This window comes from Ptychodera flava, chromosome 17 (assembly GCF_041260155.1).
Source record: "Ptychodera flava strain L36383 chromosome 17, AS_Pfla_20210202, whole genome shotgun sequence".
NCBI lineage: Eukaryota > Metazoa > Hemichordata > Enteropneusta > Ptychoderidae > Ptychodera > Ptychodera flava.
In genome coordinates, this window is record NC_091944.1 from 16,710,633 (window position 1) to 16,721,303 (window position 10,671).

The window sequence follows — 10,671 nt, forward strand, 5'->3', positions numbered from 1 at the left end:
GTTAACTTTGATTCGTACATTACACGCTTGGAACTAATTTGGGATAATTGGATAAGTGAAGTAATGTCGGTTTAATCTGCAAATGTACGCTCATCTACTGTATTTTCTTTTCATGTTATATACTTAATTTTACGAATAATTTATAATATTGCAATATTAAGCTATAGGGCACCTAACACTTGTGAGAAATTTTAAAAATATGAAGATCCAATTATCCCAAATTAGTTCCAATCGTGTTGACATCATTATTAAGCTTATTGAGCTTGGCACACTTTTAAATTAGAACCGCACAAACAAAGAAAATGATGTGGGATCACAGGATTCAGCGAGTCTTCCTATAGCATTGGAAAACATTTCGACACAGGACTCCGAGTCGGACATAAATACTTGCTCAAGACCACAGGTGCTCGAGAAATGAGAGCCTTTTTCTTTACTAATATATAGGCGATCTACTTCCTGAGCACCTGCAGTACTTGTGCGCAAGTGCAATACTGGGCTTATCGTATGGCGTGAACTTGTCACCTTGTCCTCCTTTGACCTTTCGACTTCAAACTTTACGCACTACCGGTTTACAAAACCAGGGAATGCAAATGTTGGGACATATGTATGATAAGTTGGTGTGAAAATACACGTGTAAGAATCATATTACTATCATCATAAAATATGCTTGAATTGGTGTGGGAAATACCTCTACTCTTCCTTCGTATCGCGTTAGCGTACGTAGAATCCCTGTTTCGACTCTTTGTACCTCCCGGACGGAAGAGTGTCGACGGCCAAGTGGTGCTCATCACCGGAGCAGGACACGGGATCGGACGATGCCTGGCAATCAAATTCGCGAAGCTCGGGGCACACTTGGTACTTTGGGACATCAACGAGACGGGGAACGAAGAGACTGCAGCCGAAGTACGAGGTATCGGAGCTGACGTAAGCACGTACACGGTAGATGTGACCAAAAAGGAGGATGTCAGAAGCGTGGCCGAACGAGTCAAAGAAGAGGTTGGAGATGTGGACATTTTAGTCAACAACGCCGGGATATTACACGGCCTGGAGTTGTTAAGATTGTCTGATAGCCAAATTGAAAGACTTATGAACGTCAATATTATGGCACACTTTTGGGTAAGTTAATGTATTGCAGTATAATGCTAAAAATAATATTGTAACCGCAATATTTCGAATAGCTCCGATAAAGTTTTTTACCATAGTTAATAATTTTCTGAATGTGCAATCTTTGCACTTTTCATTTTAAACGCATGACTTGTGAGATATTCTTGTTCAATTTTGACGAATTATCGATATAATATGCACGTTTTTGACTAGTCGTTTTAGAATGCATTCGCAAATACTGGTGGAGGGTGCTGGAGGGATTCAGGGGATTTGAAAATTCTGCGGGTAGTAGAGGGGGGACTTGAAAAATTTTGATCTTATTAATGGAGGGGGGATTTTTTTGTATTGAGGCGATCTGAAAAAAAAGAGTTAGAATTCAGTCGCAATTCCTCCAGCCGTCGCACCATTTTATTTGTGAACGCAGCCTTAAAAGGGAGCTGGTCGTCGGAACAACGCGTATGCGACGTTTTTATTTACAAATAATTTATTTCAATCATGATATCTAGATGCATCACTTCAATATAGCTGCAAAATTTATATTTTACGATAGTCATTGTTAATAAACATGTTAAACATGTTTCACCTTTCATCCATTGCCAACTACCCTATGTTGTGCCAGTATAAAGTTGTTTGATACTTAAAGTGTGCATACTGGTCTCAGGGTACGTTGATGAAACGGTCAGCCTTTCTCCAATGAATTTATCAGGGAATTATTTTCTGTAAATGTGTGGAAAGAACAAAGCGTTTGACATGAAGAACTACATTTTATGTGTTTTACCTTTGAGATAACCCAGAAGTAATCAATCTATCACAAAGTTCCCTAGCTGTCTGCTGTACCTGTATATTCTTAACCAAAAGCAAAAATAAATGACGGCTCACAACAATTTTCATTGCTGAAAAAGATCTGCAATTGTGGCTTTCTGATAAGCCAAACTTTGAGAGTCATTAGCATCCCCAGGCAAGTATAATAGACAACAAAAGCATGCAGTTAACAATGCTAATTTGTAGCTTTCTTATGCTCTTATTCACCACCATAGTTTGACCAAACACATAATTTTCGATGTGATTGTGCAGGCAATGTGCAGCAGCTCGGAGGTAGATGGCCAAGGAGTCTAAAACTTATTAGGGCTTACCTGATTGGCTGTTTGGAAGTAATTCATAAGAACAATGAGTGGCAGCCAAGCACTTGAAAAGCTTCTGAGATACTGCACATTAGCCCTGATTGTGGATTTGCAAACTAGGGAATTTGGCTGATCAGAGTAGAGGGATACTAGTACTCCCTACATTTTTGTATTAAAGGTGCAGTGCAAGTTGAAAACATATAGCTTACCCATGATATTGAAAAAAGACGCATTGTTATTTATTTTCTTGACAATGTTACAGGTATGCTATTGCGTGTGAAGGTTTTCCTTAAACATTGGGACATTTATTATGTAATGAACCTATTTTTAGGGTTTTTCTGATGAGAAGTCAACACGTTTCTAAAGTTACCCATTGGAGTGGCACATACCCCTTTTAATGGGAGTACCCTATTGGAGACAGGTTAATTGAATAGAATGCCCCTCATTGCCATTGTTTTCAGAAACTCAAAATGCTTTGAATGGTACTTAGAGACATTTTGAAGCCTGTAGAGTATTATGAAAGGTTTCATCATCTCATTTTTGTGAAAATTAAAAGATTTTACATAAACATTGTGAGATGTGAAAAACTTTCTGCTGTGAAAATTAAAAGATTTGACATAAACATTGAGGAGATGTGAAAAACTTTCTGCTGTTACTGCTGTAACTCTACATTTTGAATTTCAATTATTGGTAAATTTTGAGGTGTTCAACCTCTAGTCCCAAAATTTGCAAGGTTGACCACTGATTTTTATTCTTGATTAAGATAAAGAGTAATTGTATTTCAAGATGCACGTTACCTTTAAAAAATTGTGCAATCACAAGAGTTTTTAGACGAAAGTTCCTTTTGAAAATTGTTCATGGTTTTGAATGGTTTATATTAAAAAGTTTCCTCATAGTGAACATCAAAGTACACTGCCCTCTAGTGACATGAAGTATCAGGCAGGAACTCCACCAGGAACTTTGGTTGCCACAGCCATGATGGTACAAAGGCCAAACAGACATTATTGTTTTACAGAAAGTCCATCAATTTACAGCAATTTCAATATTGATCGAGAATAATTCTTTTTCCATTTTGTGATAACAAGTACATGCAATGACACAAAAGAAAGCATACACTTATCTTTTTATCATTTAAACTCTCCTTTAAAAGACAATTTCTTAGGGGCAATAAGGTATGGTCCCTTAATATTTAATTTCTTCCTTAGAAACTACAGTTACAATGATTTAGAAAGTAAAAGCATTACAGATTGTAGGGCTGTATGCATCCACACAGGGTTAGTCCCTGCCACCAACTGATTATCCAACAAGAAAATGGAACATATGCAAATGAGATACTGAAAAAGAGAATACTAATATAACGCGATGGAAAGGGCTTGTGATTTTAAAATACGAATTTGAAACATAACGGTTTAACAAGGTGTTGTTTTTCCTGTTATTTTTTTATCTAAATAGTTATTATATTTACAAAATGTTTAAGACAAGAGGCTGGCTATATAAGACAACTAACCGTGCATTGGTAGAAGCTGCATTATAATTCTGCCATTACAGTAATTGTCTGTATACATGGTTTTCAAAAGTATTGAGTGTGAAACGTATAAACAATACTACAGAATCAGGTAGTTGGATCAAGCTCAACTTCAGTGCCATTCAAAATTACACTAGGAGGCATATGTTGCAGTATTCTGGTTGTGAAAGAATCCTAAAAGACAATAAGATTAATGCCATAGAGAATTGGATCCACTATGAGCAGTATACTTGGGGTCTCTGTTTATAGGCAATAATAAATGATAGCTTTACATTATTTCTTTATACAGACTGTCAGAGCATTTCTACCAGCAATGCTTGAGCGTCAACATGGACACGTTGTATCTATAGCAGCAGCGGCTGGCAAATGTGGCATAGGTAAACTGGTTGATTATTCAGCTTCAAAGTTTGCAGTGGTCGGTTTCACGGAAGCTCTCGCCATAGAGATCAGGGAGATGAAAATAAGTGGCGTCTATACAACTACAGTATTGCCATACTTTGTAGATACGGGAATGACAAAACATCCCCGAATGAGGTATGTGAGACATCAAGTTACTGATATAACTCTGTGAATAAGATCATGGTCATATAAATTCTTCTTTTGCTCAAACTTGCTGGAAGGAAATTGTTTGAAATCGAGCATAGAAATCAGAGTTAACCATGCAAAATTTTGTACCAGAGCAACAAATTTACTGACATTTGAGATAAATTCCAAATGGCCAAATGAGAAAAATAAATTTTCCATTTTCACAAAAATAATCCAGTGAACACTTTACTCCATGAGCTTCAAAAGGAGCTCCCATGAGTAATAGACTAGAAATTTAGTAAAACTTTGAGAGTCTGAATATCTCTCTGCGTGGCGCATTCTCCCTTCAGGGTCCAAAAATATTTGTGCACTTAATAAGTGGTGTGATTGTGGAGTGGTAACTTTTGGTGAGGGCACATACATATGATGTGGTGTCTTTTGGGAAAAAATGAAACATGAAGATGTCTTCAACAATAAAAATCTATTTACATTTCAAAATGAGGTGAATATTTCCCCACACAATTATCCAATATTGTTTTACAATGCATAGATTTCCAAGGCTGCATCCTGTCATGAAGACAGAATATGTAGTGTCTGAAATCATTGATGGAGTCCTGAGGAACAGGGTTGAAGTGACGATTCCTGGCAGCTTGAAATATGGATTTGCCATTAACAATCCGTAAGTATAATGGTGCATTCTCTATAAATTGTTGTCTTCAAACAGTTATAGAGAAATCTTGTGACTTACCAAGATTAGGATATGTCATGGTTATTGTTTTGCTTCATTATTTGCAGCTGACAGAAATATCAGTGTATTCCTGTCTCTATCACTACAGTTATCAGTTGGATACTTTTCCATGAGATCCTTATATGGTTTGCATAATGATATTTTACCAGGACAAAATACTATTTTAACCCCCATTTGCTGTGTGTATGTTTAGCATGGGAAAGGCACCAGTCAGATATCTGTTGTCATTTAAATGTATGTATATTAATAGTTCACAGCAAAAAAGATTTGAAAACCACCACATGTATCACCATGATATTAATTGTGAAGATGCGACACAAATTGTAGATGCGATTTTGTTCAAAAGAATGTGGTAACCAACAATATGTAGCTGTGCTTTAATAATGCAAATAGTCAACAAATGCAAAGAACTAAATGTCTCATTGCTTTGATATTTGAAACATAAATTCCTACGGATGACCGTACACAGATTTATTCAAACTAGAGTAATTTTACAACACAGTTTTGAGAACTTTTCCTTGTTTTTCTTAATTATTTCTTCTCCGGAGCCTCAAATGGCTTGGAAACATATATTTTCTATGTTGCTACTGATGACTTCAAGTTTCTTCAAATGATGATAAAATTCACATATTACAATTAGATTAAATTTTCTCATTCTGTATCAAACATTACCCAAAAGTACTCATGTTATGGCTTCAAATTTTATTTGTTGGTTCCCTGAAATGATCTCATTTTAAATTATGCTTAAATTTGCATATGGAAATTTTGGGTCAAACATTACAATATTCACGAAAATTTGTTTATCAAAAGGACTTTGTCATATAGCTTTCAAATTGGTGTTGTCTAGAGAAGAATTAACACAGATTCATTTGAATGATGACAAAATTTACATTTATACTTTTTGGGGCAAATGTTACCATTTAAAAATATTCCAAATATAAGATTGATTAAATTATGGTAATAGTGGTATTTGGATGTAAATTTTTGGGCCAAACAACCACTTTTGGTAAAATGACTTTTCCGTAAAAAGAACTTGTCATACAGCTGTCAGATTGCTTCGTTGAGTTCCAAGGACTTGATGCTGATCTGTTCTAATTGTGATGAAATTTACATACATAATTATTAGGGGCCAAATTTTCTAATTTTTGTCAAAATGTATTTTTCAGCTAGACCACTCAGCTGATAGTGTTCATGTTCGGTTTGCAAATGTAAAGGGATAACTTCATACTGATTTGATTAAATGTGGGTGAAACCTACATGTCAAAATTATTTTGGCCAAATTTCTCATTTTGGCCGAAATTTCTTCTCTGAAACTGCTTATGGCCGGCATAGCTTGTAAAATTTGTGTTAAACTCATATTACAGGTAGTACCCATCAAATGCGAGCATGGTGTTATTAATGCAATTTTTGGTATTCTTGTACACATTTATCTAAAATTTTGCCAACAATTTCAAGTACAGTAGATGAGATGAATGTTGTCGCAAACATGTATTACAGTAATAATCTTGTTTACATGCAAAGTTTGAGCTAAAATGATCTTCCAGTGCCAATGTATCCACATGCATGATTATAGGCAGCTGAATCCTATGTTGGACATAACCCCCTTGGTATTCAATACATAAAACCCATTTATGGCTGCACAGAAATAAAGTAAATAAATAAATAAATAAATAAATTTGGTTACTGGACTAAACTAGTCCAATTCTGTTCAGACATAGTACGTGGGTCGAAAATTATCATTTTTAGAAGAAATGAAAACCTACCCTCATCTTCTCAGATCCTGGGTAAATTGTCCAGTGTGAACTGCATTTACTTCAATGTAATTCTGACATTATTCAGACTCAACCCCATAATGCTAATTTTGGTCCAAGCCATTACAATGCGCATTTCCTTTTAGACCTGCAAAACTTTCCTGAAGCAGGCGAAAATACCTGGACTGCACCACATATAAGAAGGAATGTTTTATTTTGACTTGATTTCTACAGCTGTTTAAGGTACAATTGTTAGCATATGAATTCCCCCCCCCCCCCCAAAAAAAAGACCTTGAAAATAATTGTGTCTCAACAGGTTTGTTCCAAGAAAAGTACTACTTCTGCTTGAAGATTTTCTCAACTTTGGAATTTACGCTCAGGACAAGGACCTGGCAGAAGGCAAAGACAAAGATGCTTGAAGATGATTTGAAAAGTTATTAAATGAGAAATCAGAGTCTATACCATTAGAACGAGAATCAAATTGCCTTCAGTGCATTGGCACAGCTAGGATATGTGATGTGGTGATTTCACAAACTCATTATTAGAATAGATGTAGTGATGGCATATGCATTCCTGACAGTGATAAGGAGCCAACAAGAACGGCAAAGAAAACGTGAAATCTTGTGAAAACATCACCATCTCTACATTGGATTTTAATCAGACTGGTTACTGCTGAGCATACATTACCAATTGGTAGACAGAACTTTAAAGGATTGTATTGTCAGTTTTTTCGCAGGAATGTTTTCTAGGATATGGAGGTGGATAATTGAAATTGAGACAAAGTCTTTCGTTTACTAAAGTATGTTTGCAGTATAGTGCACATTATCCTAGACCCTCCCTGTCTCAGACTCCAAAAACTTACATCTAGTGTCGTGCTCAGATTTGTTTTTAAAACCATTGAACTGCTCATTTGACTGTGAAAAGAAGCAAGCTGAGAAAAATTTCATCACTAAATTTGCCTATCTAATGACTAGCTATGAATGCAATGAGAGTTACTTTATTCAGTGATGTATTCAATTATGGCGCATGATTCAGTCTCTTTGATGCTGGTTGTACGTACACATTATAGCTTCTCCTAAATGTGAGTCCTGATAGGATGCACATGATTAATTTTTTTTACTTGATTTTTCATATTTTGTCAGCGTCACCATGAAAGACAAATTGATATGGAGGGGAAAAAAATTGTCACAAAAAATGAGGGTTGTGTCAGTGTGTTTCCCCTCGATTTCATGGAACAATGGGTATTCACCAGATGCTCCCTTCCTGGATATGGTAATGAGTTGAAGAGGTCAAAAATTGCATGTTACGTCCATATTGTGTTTGTCAGTGGGTCAAGTATTAACATTTAGAGGACTGTAAGATATTTGCTCAAAGTGGATTTCATCAGTCTTATATGACTGGAGTTGCTCTGAACTGCAAGATACTTGCATTCAATTCTAAATTTTGTAATTCAACAGTGGCAAAGTATTTAATATTTTTTTGTAGATTTTAGACCAGTGTTCCTTCTGCTTTCCATTAACAATGGTGTAGTCGTGAACATAAAAAGTTCTTCTGTACAAGGTATTATAGAGTACACATGGTGAAATAAAGTTCAATTTATGATTTACGAAAAATAAATATGTGATATGAAGATTTTGTAAGTAAAGTCAAACCTGTGTATAGTGCTCACACTAGGCACCAAGAAAGAGTAACCACAGTATGGCGGTGATTTTTCTATAAAGTGTTGGTGTGGCATTTCTTTCTGTGTAGGTTGTATGTTCAGTGGTGATGTAGAAAAAGATAACAGTAATATTAAAATTCAATATCATAAATCTCTGAAAATCATGATTTACGAATTAAATTTCTGAAACAATAGTGATGCAACTATGAAAATTGGCCAAATAGACTTGTATCATTCTTTCAGTCCAAGAATTTTTTGACAGAGGTCATTCGGAGTCAGATATGTTGACCATTATACGCAGCTTTTGTACCAAACTGGAGCAATTACAGGTTGCTGTTCTGTAGGCGGCCTATAACATGTAAAATATTACAGGACTGCTGCAAGGTGACCACTGTGTAAGGGTGACTATTGACACAGGTTTGACTGTAAATGCACTATTATGTAGTTTTATCTGAGATTTACTGTTGTGATATGGAACTGAAATTCAATAATAGTGAAAGTTCAAAGGATTAATATCCGAGGCAGTATTTTCAAAAGGTTTGGAAAAACATAGGGCCAAAGTCCCTGAAGCTACTATAGACATGGATACATGACTGTATGAAATTATCTCACTAAGGTCATCCTAGGGACTTGTAAACCAAATATTAAAGCTGTCTGACCAGCGGTTTTGAAAAAACAGCAACTCAACAGTTGATAGAGCTCTGCTGCGTTATGTAGAGAATAACCTTTTGTGACACATGTATTGAAGAAGAAGGTGGATATCTTTGATAGCTCATTTCAGGATGGCCTCACCAAAAATGGGGGAAAAAATTCCGTAAAAATACAGATTTGCATATTTCATCACAATTTTAACAAATCTAAGTTTGGTTATCCCTAGGGACCTGTATACCAAATAACAAAGCTGTCTGACCAGCGGTTATGAAGAAGGAGATTTTTTACCAAAAAACGCCTTTTTTGGTGCTAATTTGCATATTTTCAACAATATCAAAAATAAATAAAAGTAGTTTCTCAAAATCATATATTTTATCCACACAACAAATATCAAATCAGTAAGTACTGCAGTTGTCAAGATATTTGAGTGGACGGACGCCTAACAAACGGACATACATACATACATACATACATACATACATACATATATATACCCATCACAATAGCTTTTATAGACTATATTAGTCTATAGTAGCTAATAAACGAGAATTAATTACATTCTAATTAAAGTAAACAAGACTTGCTTAAATCAAGATTTACGTCATAAAAAACAGCATATATGTATCTGTCAGGTTATAAAGAATCTTAAGCTGGTTATCTTTATCAGTATTTCCCTCCTATTAACAAAGCACATTTTAACTTTCAAATTAACATTGTAAGTAAGTTCTGTTGAATAAGTTGAGACTGTACGTACTCAGAGAAAGCACAATGAAGAGACAAATGTTTGAAACTTAAGAAGTTCAAGGTCATCAAAAGCATTATAAGGAATCATGTAACACTTTCATTGCACTGTCTACACAGATTGCATAATTGCTATAAATAGCACGAGGAATCTTACAGCCCAGCTTTACCATAAAAACCCTATCACTTTGACCACTCTTTTAATTGACCACTCTATTTTTTCCTCAAAGAGTAATTTTATTTTATCCTTACCAAGTCAACCATAAATGGAAATTAGAACTTTCTCTATCTCTATTTATTTGACCACCCTATCATGACAAACTATTATGAGCAATTTCTTTTAGATAACATACAGGGCACAATAAATGACGGTTCAGAATATGTCAAAGTTGGGATTCAGGAAAGTTGCCTTTACATGTTTTAATCCTCCAAGACGGTAGGCATTTCACTATGAACTGTCAAAAAAAGTTGAATTTTCTGATAATTCAACACTAAAATTATTTTGGCTTTGATGATTTCCCAATTAATTCATTTATTTAAAATCATATTAATTATTTTTTTCTGGGTAAATTGATAGGGTTTATACAGTACAAGAATTACATACAATGTAAGTCAAATTTTGACCAAAAATGACAAAAAAATTCCTTAAAAATACATCTTTGCATATTTCATCACAATTTGAACAAATCTAAGTTAGGTTATCCCTAGGGACCTGTATACCAAATAACAAAGCTGTCTGACCGGCGGTTATGAAGAAGAAGATTTTTTACCAAAAACGCCTTTTTTGGCATTAATTTGCCTATTTTCAACAATATCAAAAAATTAAAAAAAAGGTTTCTCAAAAT

At 35.0% G+C, this 10,671-nt stretch overlaps 1 protein-coding gene across 1 annotated transcript; it reads left to right on the forward strand.

Moving 5' to 3' along the window:
• Window positions 1-525: 525 nt before the first annotated feature.
• On the forward strand, window positions 526-8,391 carry LOC139115627 (estradiol 17-beta-dehydrogenase 11-like). Its single transcript, XM_070677894.1, has 4 exons — window positions 526-1,116; window positions 4,040-4,284; window positions 4,826-4,954; window positions 7,091-8,391. Exons 1-4 carry the CDS (start codon window positions 664-666, stop codon window positions 7,191-7,193), a joined length of 930 nt encoding a protein of 309 aa, XP_070533995.1. The 5' UTR covers window positions 526-663; the 3' UTR covers window positions 7,194-8,391.
• Window positions 8,392-10,671: the final 2,280 nt, after the last annotated feature.

Bases quoted from the DNA above. Each gene is read 5' to 3' on its own strand.
- LOC139115627 (XM_070677894.1), top strand. From the start codon at position 664: ATGCTTGAATTGGTGTGGGAAATACCTCTACTCTTCCTTCGTATCGCG. The intron at 4,285-4,825 runs GTATGTGAGACA...TACAATGCATAG, and splicing joins ACAAAACATCCCCGAATGAG to ATTTCCAAGGCTGCATCCTG. The intron at 4,955-7,090 runs GTAAGTATAATG...GTGTCTCAACAG, and splicing joins GGATTTGCCATTAACAATCC to GTTTGTTCCAAGAAAAGTAC.